The sequence below is a fragment of the Fusarium odoratissimum genome, assembly GCF_000260195.1.
Source record: "Fusarium odoratissimum NRRL 54006 unplaced genomic scaffold supercont1.1, whole genome shotgun sequence".
In the NCBI taxonomy this organism is placed as follows: Eukaryota; Fungi; Ascomycota; class Sordariomycetes; order Hypocreales; family Nectriaceae; genus Fusarium; species Fusarium odoratissimum.
This window is the reverse complement of record NW_022158687.1, coordinates 2180757-2193674: the sequence shown is the minus strand read 5'-3', so window position 1 is coordinate 2193674 and position 12918 is coordinate 2180757. Positions and strand designations below refer to the sequence as shown.

Sequence of the window (12918 nt, the reverse complement as noted above, 5' to 3'; positions counted from 1 at the left end):
ATCTTATCGCAGGATATCATTGGTCAGGCAAAGGACATGAGCGCCCCTCCCTCTGCGCTAGCTTATCTTCATCGAGACTCACCAAGAGTTCAATGAACACGCTAGAGGGAGAATCTTTAAAAACTTCCATTAGGGCCTGTAAAGATGGGAGTACTTAGGATAGTCCAGATATTGTAGCGTGAGCTTACAGGCTCTTCCACTAAGGCAATCTCGCTTTCTAGTACTGGATCAAAGCTGAAACCCCCTTTCACAAGCTACTAAAGGACAGGTGTACGGGACTAGAAACGCTTCTACAGTATAGCAACTAAGATAATTGATTCATGTATGAAGCCTTCGTTTGCTCCGTTCTAGCTTGCATCAGGAGTACCATTCAGGCCTGCAGGATTATGTGCATAACTGCAACCGTCTTTTAGGAATCTTCTCCGTTTCTTGGGACCTTTGAGCTGGAGGATAGGGAACAACAATTGGATATAAGAAGAAGCATTCTGTAGGTAACCGCTATTTTCAGGACTATTTGTCCATCAAAAACCGGCATGAGAGCAACATGTGTAGGCATATGATACATAGAGTCTAAAAGCAGCGACCTTCCCAGGATCCAGGTACTTAGTGATTGATATTAAGAAAATCAGCAAACTCCGAAGCGTCCAAATCGCCTTGCTCTGGAAGGAAAGCATAATGAGCAGTTTAGTAATTGAGCTCACCACTTCCACCACCCGAAACCTGGTCCAAATCCTCATAACTCTTGAGGCTTCGGCCCTGGACTGCCTCCCGAGGCCCGCCCGCAGCACCTCCAGCGCCGTCACCCCAGCGTGACCCGCCGTTGCGGTTACGACCACCGTCAAAACGGTTGCCGCCTCGACGATCATAAGGTCCAGAGCGGTATTGGCCTCGTCCGCCACCCATTCCTCCACGACGGATAGGTCCTCCACCAGAGCGTTCGTCCATAGGGTTCCAGCTTCCGGATTGCATGTTTGCAAACATAGGCGAGAAGTTGCCTGGAGCCATGGGGAAGCCAGGCATCCCTCCTCCCATCATACCGTTCATGGTAAAGTTCTGCAGGTTGAAGCCTCGTGGTGTTCCACTGCTGGATTGGCCATTGGAAGGCGGGAAGTGACCATTTGAGTTTGCGTCGGTTCTTGAGGGTGCAATGTGAGAGGGGTCCATCACATATGAGTTTATGAGTTCAAACTAAATATCTTGGTTAGCACAGCACGGTGAAATGTGACGAGGCGAGAACTCACCTCTTGCCTCAGGTTATCAAGCCAATCACCGTGGCGCTTCTCAACGTGCTTACGCCAAAAATGCTCTTCCTTGAACAACTTGGAGCACTCGGGAGCTTTGCACCGCCATTTGTGTTCATCCTCCTGCTTCACATGTTTGAGAAGCTCTTCATCGACAGCCTCATCAGCAGGTCGGCCACCCAGCTTTCGAATATCGACAGATTGAGGGTCCAGAATCTGGGTAAGCTTATCTTCGAAAGTCTTAACCCAGTTAAACGCCCGAAGGAGTTGCTGCTCCGTCTTGTTTGAGGCGTTTCGAAACTTCTTTTCACCTTCAGTAAGCTCGCCCTCATTCTCTTCTGCCCCTTCGCCCCTCTTCTTGCCTGGGAATGGCTCTCCATTGGCGCTGGCTCTAGCAACAGCCTTTGCAGCAGACGAAAGTGTGCTGCGAGGTCTGCGCAAATGACCACCAGGGCATTTTCGTGTAAGTTCGTGAATTGAATCACTTTCGAAAACACAAAAGAAGCAAAAGTTGAAGACGCGGCGCAAATATTCAATCAAAAGATCAAGTTGCTTCTTCTTGACCAAAAGATCCTCGTCGTCAACTTCTTCATCTTCTACGGCCCCCTCCTCCTCCTCCTCTTCTTCCTCAATTTCAATGACGCCGTCTTCTTCCTCGTCCATAGCTTCGTCCATTCCCACTTCTCTGATTTTCTTGACCTTCTTGACAGGGGTTGGAACCACAGCCGGTTGAAGCTGACCCGCGTTTCTCAGGTCTTCGACCTTTTCTTCAATTTTCAGAGTGGCTTGGAAATCGGATCCGAATTCTTCCTCAAACTTGTTGACAATTCGCTGAACAAGCAAGAGGTCCTTATCGATGCGCTCAGGAGCGGAGAAGAGATCCCACAGGGCCTTCTTTCGGGGATGGACAGGTGGGTTGTGGACTCCAACGTGGCAAACAAAGTCTCCTCTGACCTCATCTTTGACAGTCTTACCGTTGATGGCCTCCAGAGCCTTGTCGGCAGTAGATGCTGGCTGAAGAGATGTTATCGCCTCATCGCCATCCTCATCCTTAGGTTCAACGCGGTCTACGGGGAGTGATGTTTCGGATGAGGGGTGAAGCATGACCCAACCAATACGGTGGTACCGCTTACTGGGGTTGGGATCAGATAAAGAAAGCCACTTGAAGCCACCTTCCTCCTCGCCGAGATGCTCCTTACAAAAGGCCTCGAGGTTCTGGCGGCTAACATGCGGGGCGATGGTCTTGATCAAGAGAGTTGGCTGGAACTGGCTCTCGTCGCGGATGTCAGCGCCATTGACTGGAACCAGATCTCCAACGCCCAGGATCTCGTTTGTGGCTGTAGCCTCTCCCTCTTCCTTTTCAACTACACCACCACTGCCGTTGCTCTCACTCTTGGGAAGACCCTCAAGAGAAAAGTCATCGAAAGTGCCCGATTCAAGATCTTGCTCCCACTGGCTGTAAGCACCGCGTCGGTATTCGTTCAGCTTTCCCCTGAAATCATCACGAATTTCCGGAACATATCGCTCCTTGAACCATTGCTCTTTCTTATGTTCAGAAACAAATGTCCGTGCCATCTTGGCTTGAAGTTCTTCTTTATACGCATCATAGGCAGCTTGGATCCTGGCTTTCTCCTTTTCGCGATCTTCTGGGCCGCGAGCCCGTTCCGGTTCACGGCGTCGACCAGTACGCATTCGCTCTTTCTCCTCCTTGATCTTCTCGTTCATTCTCCACCATTCTCCAAAGTAGGAGAAGCCAACTTGGTAATGGAGCTTGGCAGGGTCGGGGAGGGGGTTAACAGTTGGATTAGTTGACCCGGAATCCTGTCCAGGTACGTATCGGTCAATATTGGCAGGTGGCGACTGCATGCGACGCCTGTCATCACGGTCCCGGTCGTCTCGTCGGGGTCTGGGTTCGTAGCGGTCGACAGTGGCTGGAGAGCGAGACCGGCGGCGGTCGCGGCGGTCGTGGCCTTGAGACTTGTAAGCTTTGTCTATATTTACTGTGCTGAAGCCCGTCACTGCTTGGTGGCAGGAAGCAGAAGCGTCTTTGGAAGACGAACCTGGAGATCTCCCACGGTAAAACGAGTCCCCGCGGTCAGGACGCTCATCTCGGGTACGCGAGTCATCTCGGCTCCAACTACGATCAACTGGAGAACGACCTGAGGCGTCGCGAAAAGATGTGTACGAGTCCATCGTTTATATCGTTGCCAGCGACGCGACGCGGCATGGAAGAAAGCGATATTTCTGCGTGAGTCTTCGCGGCTCGATATTGAGCACTTTGCAAGGAATACAAAGGAATTATCTATTGTTTGGCAACATGATCGACGTTAGAGAGGTTATCTTGAGCAACGTATGGACAAATGGTAGTGGAGGGAACGAAAAGAAGGTTGCCAAAGAGGCGCCATGAAGAAGAAATTTGGGGGACAACGCGCCCTGGGCGAAGAATGAGCATAAGAAGAATTGAGAAGAATGATTTGAGAATCGCAGACGGGTATGCCGCGTCAAAGAGTGAGGAGGAAGGGAGAACGCGAGGCTGCGGATGCGACTGGATCGACGAGTTGGAAGAGCTGCAAGAGGGATAAGGGGGGAAAAGAGCAGGAGATCAAAGAATATGGGGAGACAAACTAATTGACGAGCGCAGTCTTAAAGAAGAATTCAATGGAGTGATAGCGCTTGAGTCGAGAGATGCGCGCCCTCACTTCACAGCGATAACAATTCAATGCGATTTGATGTGATGAGTGAAGTGAGGTTGAAGAGGCTGAGTTGGTTGGTTGGCTGGGGGCCAGTCGGAATTGCAGTTCAGCTGGTAAGCGAATTGGTGGAGCACAAGCTAGGATCCCCGGGGCCTCCGCTACGAAGAAGATGGATCTCCATGCCGAGAACGAGAAGCTCTGAGGCTGCTCTAGGAAAAGCGCGGTACATATATGATCCAGCTACCTTACTGAATCACATTGTTTTATGCTATTTCTCTAGTTTGATAACATTTTCTTAGACCTCTAAACACTATATCATGTCTGCTCTACCATGATTAATTATCAATGTAGTTTTCGACAATTGATGCCATAATCATTAAACGGTCTGAAGCAATGAATTGGGCTAACCAGGTACCTGCCTTTCCTCCGCAATAAATTGACCAATAATCAACGAGAAAACGCCTGTCGGCAAGCAGCGAATGTTGATACAGTGCCTGGAAACAGGAAAGTGGCGATCTCCGCTCGCAACTAACATTGAAATCTGGGGGAGTATCCCGATATGCTCAGTGCTTTAGTCGCTAAAAGAGCGGCAAACAACAAGGCAGCTGACCAAGATAAGATGTCTATTTGTTCGGATATTGTCATAGCCACGTCGGTCCTATTTCCTCCTTTGTTTTACAGCTTGTTCAGCCAAACTGGAGCAACTTGAAACCCTCGCACCATAACCAACTTCCCTCCTCGGCTTGGTTCGAGCATGTCTTCTCCTCCACTCTTCACCCCACTCCCACTCTCTATCGCTCGTGATAGTGCCATAGAACTCCTCATCAGAATATGATAAGGGTTGTGCGGCGTATAACAAGCTCTCAATATCCACCGGAAGTGCTTGGTCTTTCTGTGTCAAAGAAACTTGAGACATTGGGAACTTTGGTTTCCCTTCACTCGACTTATCTTGGACATAAGTTGTCAAGATGACTGTGCCTATTCTGGGTGGCGACTCAAGCTATAATCGAGCCGTGGAGCAATTTAGAGAAGCTGAATATCCAATGATTCAAGGTCATAATACCTAGATATGCTTCTGAACTGTACTGACCTGCGAAAAGACTCGATATACCTTGATCACGCCGGGACAACATTATGTTCCAAGTCATTGATGGACTCGTTCGCCCACGAGATGACTACAGTTCTCTATGGCAACCCCCACTCTGCATCACCATCCTCGCAGCAATCAGCATCTCGCGTTGAAGATGCTCGTATGAATTTGCTTACCTTCTTTGGAGCGGACCCAACTGAGTATGATGTGGTGTTTGTTGCAAATGCCACAGCGGGAGTCAAACTCGTTGTTGAAGCTATAAGGAATCAACCAGAAGGTTTTCTATATGCATATCACCAAGGATGTCACACAAGCTTGGTCGGCGCTCGAGAGGAAGCTGTTTATAGTACATCGGTTGACGATGATGATGTTCAATCATGGCTTGAAGGACAGTTCCCGTTCCGAAATATGACCGATAACTCGTCAGCAACAACACTGTTTGCCTATCCTGCGCAATCCCATATGGATGGCAAAAGATATCCCTTAACTTGGGCGAAAAACTTACGGAACTTGTATCGCAAACCCCAACATCGATTTCTCACATTATTGGACGCCTCCTCATTTGCTGCTACATCTTATCTCGATTTCAGCGATCCGAACTTAGCACCAGACTTTACTGTCCTCAGCTTGTATAAGATTTTCGGATTTCCCGATCTTGGAGCCTTGCTAGTGAAGCGTTCTTCCGAATGGGTGTTTAACAATCGCAGGTATTTTGGTGGAGGCACGGTGGACATGGTTGTTTCTGGAAAGGAGAAGTGGCATGCCCCAAAATCACAGTTCCTCCACGAGAGGCTAGAAGACGGGACACTTCCGTTTCATAACATAGTGGCTCTCGACATTGCCATGGATATACATCGACGACTATTTGGTTCCATGGATCAAATCAGCTCCCATACTTCATACCTCACCCAACGCATGTTCCAAGAATTGAGCAATATGCGTCATGCAAACGGTGCCCCGGTTTGCAAAATCTATACATCTGCATCTAGCGACAAAAACGCTCTTGGAAATGGGCCTGTTGTTTCTTTCAACCTAAGGAATAGCCAGGGCGCTTGGATAAGCCTTGCCGAGTTTGAGAAACTTGCGAATCTCAAAAACATCCACATTCGGACCGGTGGGCTTTGCAGCCCAGGCGGCATTGCTTCAGCCCTAGACTTGCAACCTTGGGAGATGAAGAAGAATTTCTCAGCCGGGTTTCGTTGCGGTGCAGACAATGATATCATGTCTGGTAAGCCCACCGGTGTCATTCGAGCTAGCCTAGGTGCAATGAGCACGAAAACAGATGTCGATGGCTTTGTTGCTTTTCTCAAGGAGTTCTACCAAGAAAGAACGGTACCAATCGTTTCTTCTGATCTAGACCTCCAGAAATCCACCGACGTCCCTAACTCTTCCGCACTCAAGGTAAAAACTATTACTATCTACCCAATAAAAAGCTGCGCCGGGTACTCGATCCCATCTGGGCTTCCTTGGGAGGTTCGACCAGAAGGTCTAGCATGGGATCGTGAATGGTGCTTAGTCCATCATGGTTCTGGGCATGCTTTGAGTCAGAAACGCTGCCCTAAGATGGCTTTGTTAAGACCAACATTAGACTTTGGCAAGGGCGAGCTGATCATCACATATCATGGGACACAGCATAGCGGCCAACCAAGCCAAATATCCATCCCTTTATCAGCAGACCCTTCTGTCATTGACTCCAGTATTGGCAGGCAATCATCTAGAGTTTGTGGCGAGAACGTGAGCACACAGATATATACATCGGATAGGATTAACTCTTTCTTCTCGAATGCTCTTGGGGTTCCTTGTGTCTTGGCGCGCTTCCCCCCTGGTGGCCTGGGGCTGAAAAGCCGTCTTTCCAAGGCTCAGATTCAAAGATATCAACAGCCATCAAAAATCCACACATTACCAGGTTCCTTCCCAGATGTGCCATCACCTCCTGATTCGGACTCTGAACAGCAGAAACCTGCCAAGATTCTTCTCTCTAACGAGAGTCCTATCTTGGTAATCCACAGTTCGAGTGTTGATGCTTTGAACCAGCAAATCATTGACCGTGGTGGAAGCTCGGTTGAAGAGAAATCATTTAGAGCAAATATAACACTCGAACAAGCTCCTGGTTTTAAAGCACAGCCAGCCTTTTCTGAGGATCGTTGGGGCTCTATGAGCATTGGTCGCCAAAACTTCAGGCTTCTGGGTGCGTGCCGCAGATGTCAGATGGTATGTATAGACCAAGAAACTGGCGAAAAGAAGGAAGAGCCATTCGTGACGCTTGCGAAGACAAGGCGCTTCGATGGCAAAGTTTACTTTGGGGTACATATGCGGCATGATCCTTTCGCTGAAGGCGACGTTATGAAAAAAGAGTCACAATACCCAACAATTGAGGTTGGAGATTCTGTATCTGTAGAGCTTCGTGGGTGATTTAATCACGCTTTACGGAACATGAGCTCGTATTTGTAGCAGTAAACTAATTATCAAAAATAATTTCATGCATTCTCCGAAGGGCCCACGATGGAGTAAATAAACAATTATGCTAAACTTGGCCGCTTTTCGTCTGCGGTTTGCCTTCCAAAGCACCCTTGTATTTTACCTTGCAGTACGGTCCAGGTTGAAAGCCGCACTGATTAAGGCTAGATGACTGAATGCCTGAGGTGTATTACCAAGTTGTTCCCCAGATCTTGCGATCTCCTCAGAGAACATGCAGAGATGATTAGAGAAACCGAGCATATTCTCAAAGAGATTTACAGCCCTGACCAGATACTTCGGTTCGTAGACGGCTGCTCGGGTCATGGCTTCGACGAGCCAGAAAGTACACATACTAAACGCACCTTCATGACCGCCTACTCCTACGTCGCGATTTTCTCTCATTAGCAACTGCGCCTCGATGAAGTAATTGTGGGATTCCTTACCATCGTTGGACAGCTCAGTGTCATATCGGTATACTAAGCCGGTACTTGTCAACCCGCCCTTTTCTGGGGGTAAGAGAATACGGTCAAGTGTATTGAGAAAACGTGGATCACAGGGTGAGATGAAAAACACAAGAGGAGCTATAAGAATGGAGGAGTCGAGCATAGTTCTGCTCTCAAAGCTTTGCACAAAGCATTTCATCTCCTCGTTATATCCTGTAAACAGTCAACACCATTCATCAATGGAAGTTTGGCATGGATTACCTTGCTCCATGACACGCTCATAAATGCTGTCTCTTGCCTCCATCCATTTAGCGCGATTGGGACATGGAAAGCATCTCTTGTCAGCAAGACGAAGGCCGCGATCAAATGCGACCCAGAGCATTATCTGAGAGTATGTGAAGTGCTGCTTGTTATTTCGGACCTCCCAGATAGACATGTCGGGATCTATCGCGTTTAGCCAAAACCCGAAGCCAAGAGCTATATATCTTACCGTCGAGGATAGTCAAAACATAATCTGAACACATGTTAGCTCGCCAAGAGAATGGTAAAGGTGGTGCAACGTACCAAGAATCTCACGAACAGCCTTCCAAACATCCCATGGAACTGGCTTTCCGTATTTGTTATACAAGTAGATAGCATCCATCAGTTCGCCATAGATATCAAACTGTTGATGAAACGCCGCACCATTACCGATACGAACAGGGCTACTGCCGCGATAACCTTCAAGATGATCCAATGTCAGTTCCGGGATGTCAGTCTCACCGCGAATGGTGAACATAATAGGCAAGCCTCCATCTGGGCCACGCGAGTGAACGAATCTTTCCATGATGAACTCCATATAAGCATCTGCTTCGGCCTTGAAACCAAGACGTAGCAGGATGTAGATAGTAAAGCTCGAATCACGAATCCAAGAGAAGCGATAGTCCCAGTTTCTTACGCCACCGATGGCTTCGGGAATAGAAAAGGTTGGGGCAGCTATGATAGCACCAGTAGGCTCTATGAAAAGTTAGTCGATTTCTCACAGATTGGATCTGGGGGGCCACCTCACCGTAAGTCATCATCTTGAGTATCATCAAACTTCGAGACACAACCTCTCTCCATCGGCCTTTATACTTCGATTGCGCAATGAAATTATACCAGAAACTCTGCGTAGAGTGCTGCTGGGCATCAAGCACGTCAATCGTAATATTCTCCGTGACATGGTGTTCAATATCATTTCGAAGGACAAAAGAAATCGTCTGGCCTTCTTCAATACGGATGCAAGCCACGAGGCCCTCGCCGTTGATGCCAGGACGCTTCTCCTTTCTGAAAGTTATGAGAGGACAACTGGTCTCGTTCTCTCCCTTCTCAATTGCAACGTCAAGCTGCAGCTGAATATCCTTGCTATGAAACGAGGCAACTTTACTCTTATTATCAGTTGTGAAGTGCTGTTCTTGGAAGAGAGTAGTCTCATGCTCATCTCTTCCGTAGTTGAAAGAAGGAAAGAGTTCGATATCTGAGCACGGTCAGTCATTGCCTCTAGTTACGTGTCGAGATGGCAGTACCAAGATTCATTGAACCACGAATGCATTCCACTCGGCGGACCAACCACTTCTTAAGCTCATCTTGGACTTTGGTGACTTCCCGGTAAGCATTCAGCTTCACACCTTTGGTGGTAACCGTGATATTCTGTGGGCGAGGGAAAAAGTCAACCACATCGACGACACCATCTTCATGAATGGACCTTGTTTGTAGAATACATGATGATGGAAGATACTGCTGCTTGGTAGTACAGTTTACATAGGGAGGGGGGGAAATAAAGAAATGCCCTCCTTTGTCCTTGTCGAGGAGCCGGCAGAAAACAGAAGGGGAGTCAAAATCAGGCCTACAATTCAAATCATCAGTCAAGAGCTCCGAGTCTCATCTCACCGGTCTGCACTCACCAGCACATATAGTCAATACTTCCATCAATTCCCACGAGAGCACAAGTGTGCATGTTTCCAATCATTCCATAGTCCTCAATTGGGAGATATCCCCCGGTTTGACCCCGACGGGAACCTCCCGGGAGTGTTGAAGAGCGCCGACCCTCCATTTTCAAAGTCGCTATCTTGTAGTCTCGAAACTTGAGGTAGAAGAAGCTCCAGGAACAGGAGCTTAGTATAGTTACCCCGAATCGGTAGCTCAATAATGATGTAATGGATTGTGTCAGTGGCCCAGGTGGACAATTTAGGTAGTGCTACTCCGGGATCTCCGGCGAATGATAAAACTGGATCCTGGGTTCTCTGAGCTGTGTTTCCAAAGGGTTCTCTCTCTGTCAGTTGAATATCGTGAGTGAATGTGAGCAAGATGCGGGGGAGGTCACTTATAAGCTTTCATGTACGATCTTCCGCTACTTACTTCACTTCCAGCTCTGGTGGGAATGGTGTGGATGACTACTTTATTACCTGATCAGCCTTTCCGAAAAGGGTGAAAATGCTTTTGGGGCTTGATTCATTGTTGAAGCTGACCAAAACATGCCTCAGTTCTCGAGATGTTGGTCAAGCTTTGTCAACGCCCATTTTACATACGAGCCAATCGTCAAGCAATATCCATGCCTCCCTCCTCGTGCAAATAGAGCCACACCCATGCGGGAAGTGTTACTAAACAAAGCGAAAATTACATATAAGTTATTAATATTTTAGCTACTTGAAGGCTGGTTTGTTTGTTTGTTTGTTTGTGTATTTTTCGTCTGGGTGGCTGTAACGAAGCCAAATCTCCTACTGGAGCAAAAGACGTGCTGAGCTAGCTAGGTACAGGATACCCCGCTTCCTTCACCATCCAGCATACCAAGGCACAAAAGGCGCTGTATTTTCTCGAGCCCGTCACCCGTCAGCGGGTTCGGGGGCATACTGTCGACTTTTTCCACCGACCAGAATTCTCTCACGCATCGCTACATCTGCTGACGCAGTCCACAATCTCCAGTAACCAAGTTGTAGCTCGTAGTCGTATGTCGTGGCGGCAGGGAAAAACCTTGGGAAGGAATCAGAGGCCGGCGGTGCGGCTTGCCTTCAAAGGGGAAAAACCCATCGCAATCGGCGTCGTTGATCGGGAGGATGTCGCTACCGATGCCACGGGCACCGTCCTCCGATATCTAAGGCGTTCTGGTTCTGAGGTGCCGCCATTAGATCCGACAAAGGTGTTGTCAGAGAAGGCGAACTCTCCAAATTCCTTCTCTGAAAACTGCTGTTAGGGAGCCGATAGCGTCCCCGCAGTTTTTGTGTGGTCGCGTGGCCTGCAGAAAATCCCGCTCCTAGCACCGCACTAACAGTGCGTGCCAAGAAAGAATTTTTACAGGAGAGAGTTGACTTGAAGGCTGGTTGAAGTAATTTGGTCGAGTTTAGGGTAGGTCCTAGTTGGAGTCCTACCATCCAGTTCCGATGTAACTACTACTAATTCTCGATGACATAACTTTATGATACCTGACCTCAGGAATTCTACTAGCAAGCAACTTTGTCTTGTCCAAGGCAGAAAAGTCACGGTAGATTCAACCTAGAAGGTAGATGTGAAAGGCAGAATCGATACTTGAATCACAATGGGTTTTAGGACAGAGCGATCTGAAAAAATGCAGGTATGGCCATCAGGTCTAATAGAATTTTTGACCTTGCTAATTAAAGGTCTGATAGTCACCAGGTAGTGTGAGCAAGAAACGGCATTGTCATTGGCCTGGAATGACTGCCCATACCGGAAGGCCACTGAAGCTTTTTTAGTGATCAACTGTAAGCCCAAGATGTTCACATTGGACGAGAAAATCCCAACTGCTGATGAGATGAGGGATCAAGGATTCAAGATAGATGAACGGCGGATAAAGCTGAACCGATGCTGGGCAGATAGGCCTATCGAATTACAGATTCACCAGGCCATCTAGGGAAGCGCTCGTAGCTCTCGTACCCCTCCAGCTAACACGAAAACAAAATCATATATGATGAACATATAGTGCCTTATTGTGCAACTACACGGGCTCGTTAGAAGAAGTGTTAGAAGAAAGGACAGCTGGCAACCGATAGGCTTGGTTAATACGAATACAGAGTGTGAAGAATGAAGTTTGATTGGCAAGGTCGTATCTGATAAGGACCGTGCAATTCGGCTTTTGCTCAAGTCAGGATAGTTTAGAAGAAGGTGCCTAGATCGAGCTAATAAATCGAATCTTCTCCTGAAAACTCAATTCCCAAGGCTTACTCGAGCCAGGATGCCTTGGTTGCCACCGGCTCCAAAGGCTGCTCAGTTGTCAAGGCCATCAGAATCCTGATGATTTATCGGCTCGCCTGAATATCTGACAAGGATTTTGGACCCGGCGGGACGCACGTCTTGTCTCGGTAGAGGACCCTCTCCGACAGATGAGACCTGTTAGATTTATTAGGGACACGACAAGGGCATTCATTCGGGTAGTCGGGCCCTAAATTGGTCACCTTTTAGAATACGGGACAATGCCGTGAGTTTTACCTTGCCAAGACCTCAAATGCCGTCTACCACAGGCGAAGTGAATCAGAATGAGAGAAAGGGGCTCGTCTACTGCCGGTACTCCGCAGCTACAGTCATAGAGTAGCAGTCCATTGATCAGGAACTGGTCATGATATTTAATAACCACCTAGTATAGTGCCTGAGTTTCATGCACAAATCAGAGACCCATCCGATACGAGATGGGGACTTCTTGTTGCCCCTGGATTTGTGGGTTGCAGGTTCCTGGATATTTCAACTTCAAATGACATAAAAATTCTGAAACGCAGGAGCTAAAAGATTACAGAGAGAGTATGCCAGGGTCAGAGCGAAATACTGGAGTATTGGACGTTAGATGAGACTTATTGGATAAAAACGCGATATAGGGATCATGTGTCATGTGGGCACTTTGATGGGCTTGAAATAATGTACACGTGCGGAGGTGATCAGCAGCCGGATCGCTGTGGACTGAAGATCATTGATGCTATGGGTAGTCACTGTTTTGTTCCCATCTCATCGCATATGACGAGAAGCAGTTCTAA

The 12918-nt window shown here is 48.0% G+C and overlaps 3 protein-coding genes across 9 annotated transcripts; 1 reads left to right on the top strand and 2 right to left on the bottom strand.

Annotated features, from left to right (window-relative positions):
- Nucleotides 1–291: 291 nt before the first annotated feature.
- FOIG_00766 (uncharacterized protein) lies at nt 292–4059 on the bottom strand. 6 transcript variants are annotated; one of them, XM_031197177.1, is made up of 4 exons: nt 3867–4059; nt 3302–3543; nt 1242–3211; nt 292–1188 (listed from the first exon to the last, which is right to left on the bottom strand). In XM_031197177.1, exons 2-4 carry the CDS (start codon nt 3432–3434, stop codon nt 685–687), a joined length of 2607 nt encoding a protein of 868 aa, XP_031072944.1. In that variant the 5' UTR covers nt 3435–3543; nt 3867–4059; the 3' UTR covers nt 292–684. The 6 variants fall into 6 exon arrangements, with proteins under 6 accessions (XP_031072944.1, XP_031072943.1, XP_031072942.1 ...); XM_031197178.1 differs by having other exon boundaries at nt 433–1188; nt 3302–3674; nt 3867–3996; XM_031197176.1 differs by having other exon boundaries at nt 3302–4059.
- Nucleotides 4060–4476: 417 nt separating this feature from the next.
- Nucleotides 4477–7541, top strand: FOIG_00765 (uncharacterized protein). The gene is made up of 2 exons (XM_031197174.1): nt 4477–4987; nt 5035–7541. Exons 1-2 carry the CDS (start codon nt 4903–4905, stop codon nt 7434–7436), a joined length of 2487 nt encoding a protein of 828 aa, XP_031072941.1. The 5' UTR covers nt 4477–4902; the 3' UTR covers nt 7437–7541.
- FOIG_00764 (uncharacterized protein) lies at nt 5208–10287 on the bottom strand. 2 transcript variants are annotated; one of them, XM_031197172.1, is made up of 8 exons: nt 9847–10287; nt 9469–9788; nt 8973–9419; nt 8489–8920; nt 8415–8438; nt 8186–8368; nt 7925–8137; nt 5208–7861 (listed from the first exon to the last, which is right to left on the bottom strand). In XM_031197172.1, the coding sequence occupies exons 1-8, from the start codon at nt 9993–9995 to the stop codon at nt 7602–7604; spliced, it is 2028 nt and encodes a 675-aa protein (XP_031072939.1). In that variant the 5' UTR covers nt 9996–10287; the 3' UTR covers nt 5208–7601. The 2 variants fall into 2 exon arrangements, with proteins under 2 accessions (XP_031072939.1, XP_031072940.1); XM_031197173.1 differs by having other exon boundaries at nt 7401–7855; nt 9847–10271.
- Nucleotides 10288–12918: the final 2631 nt, after the last annotated feature.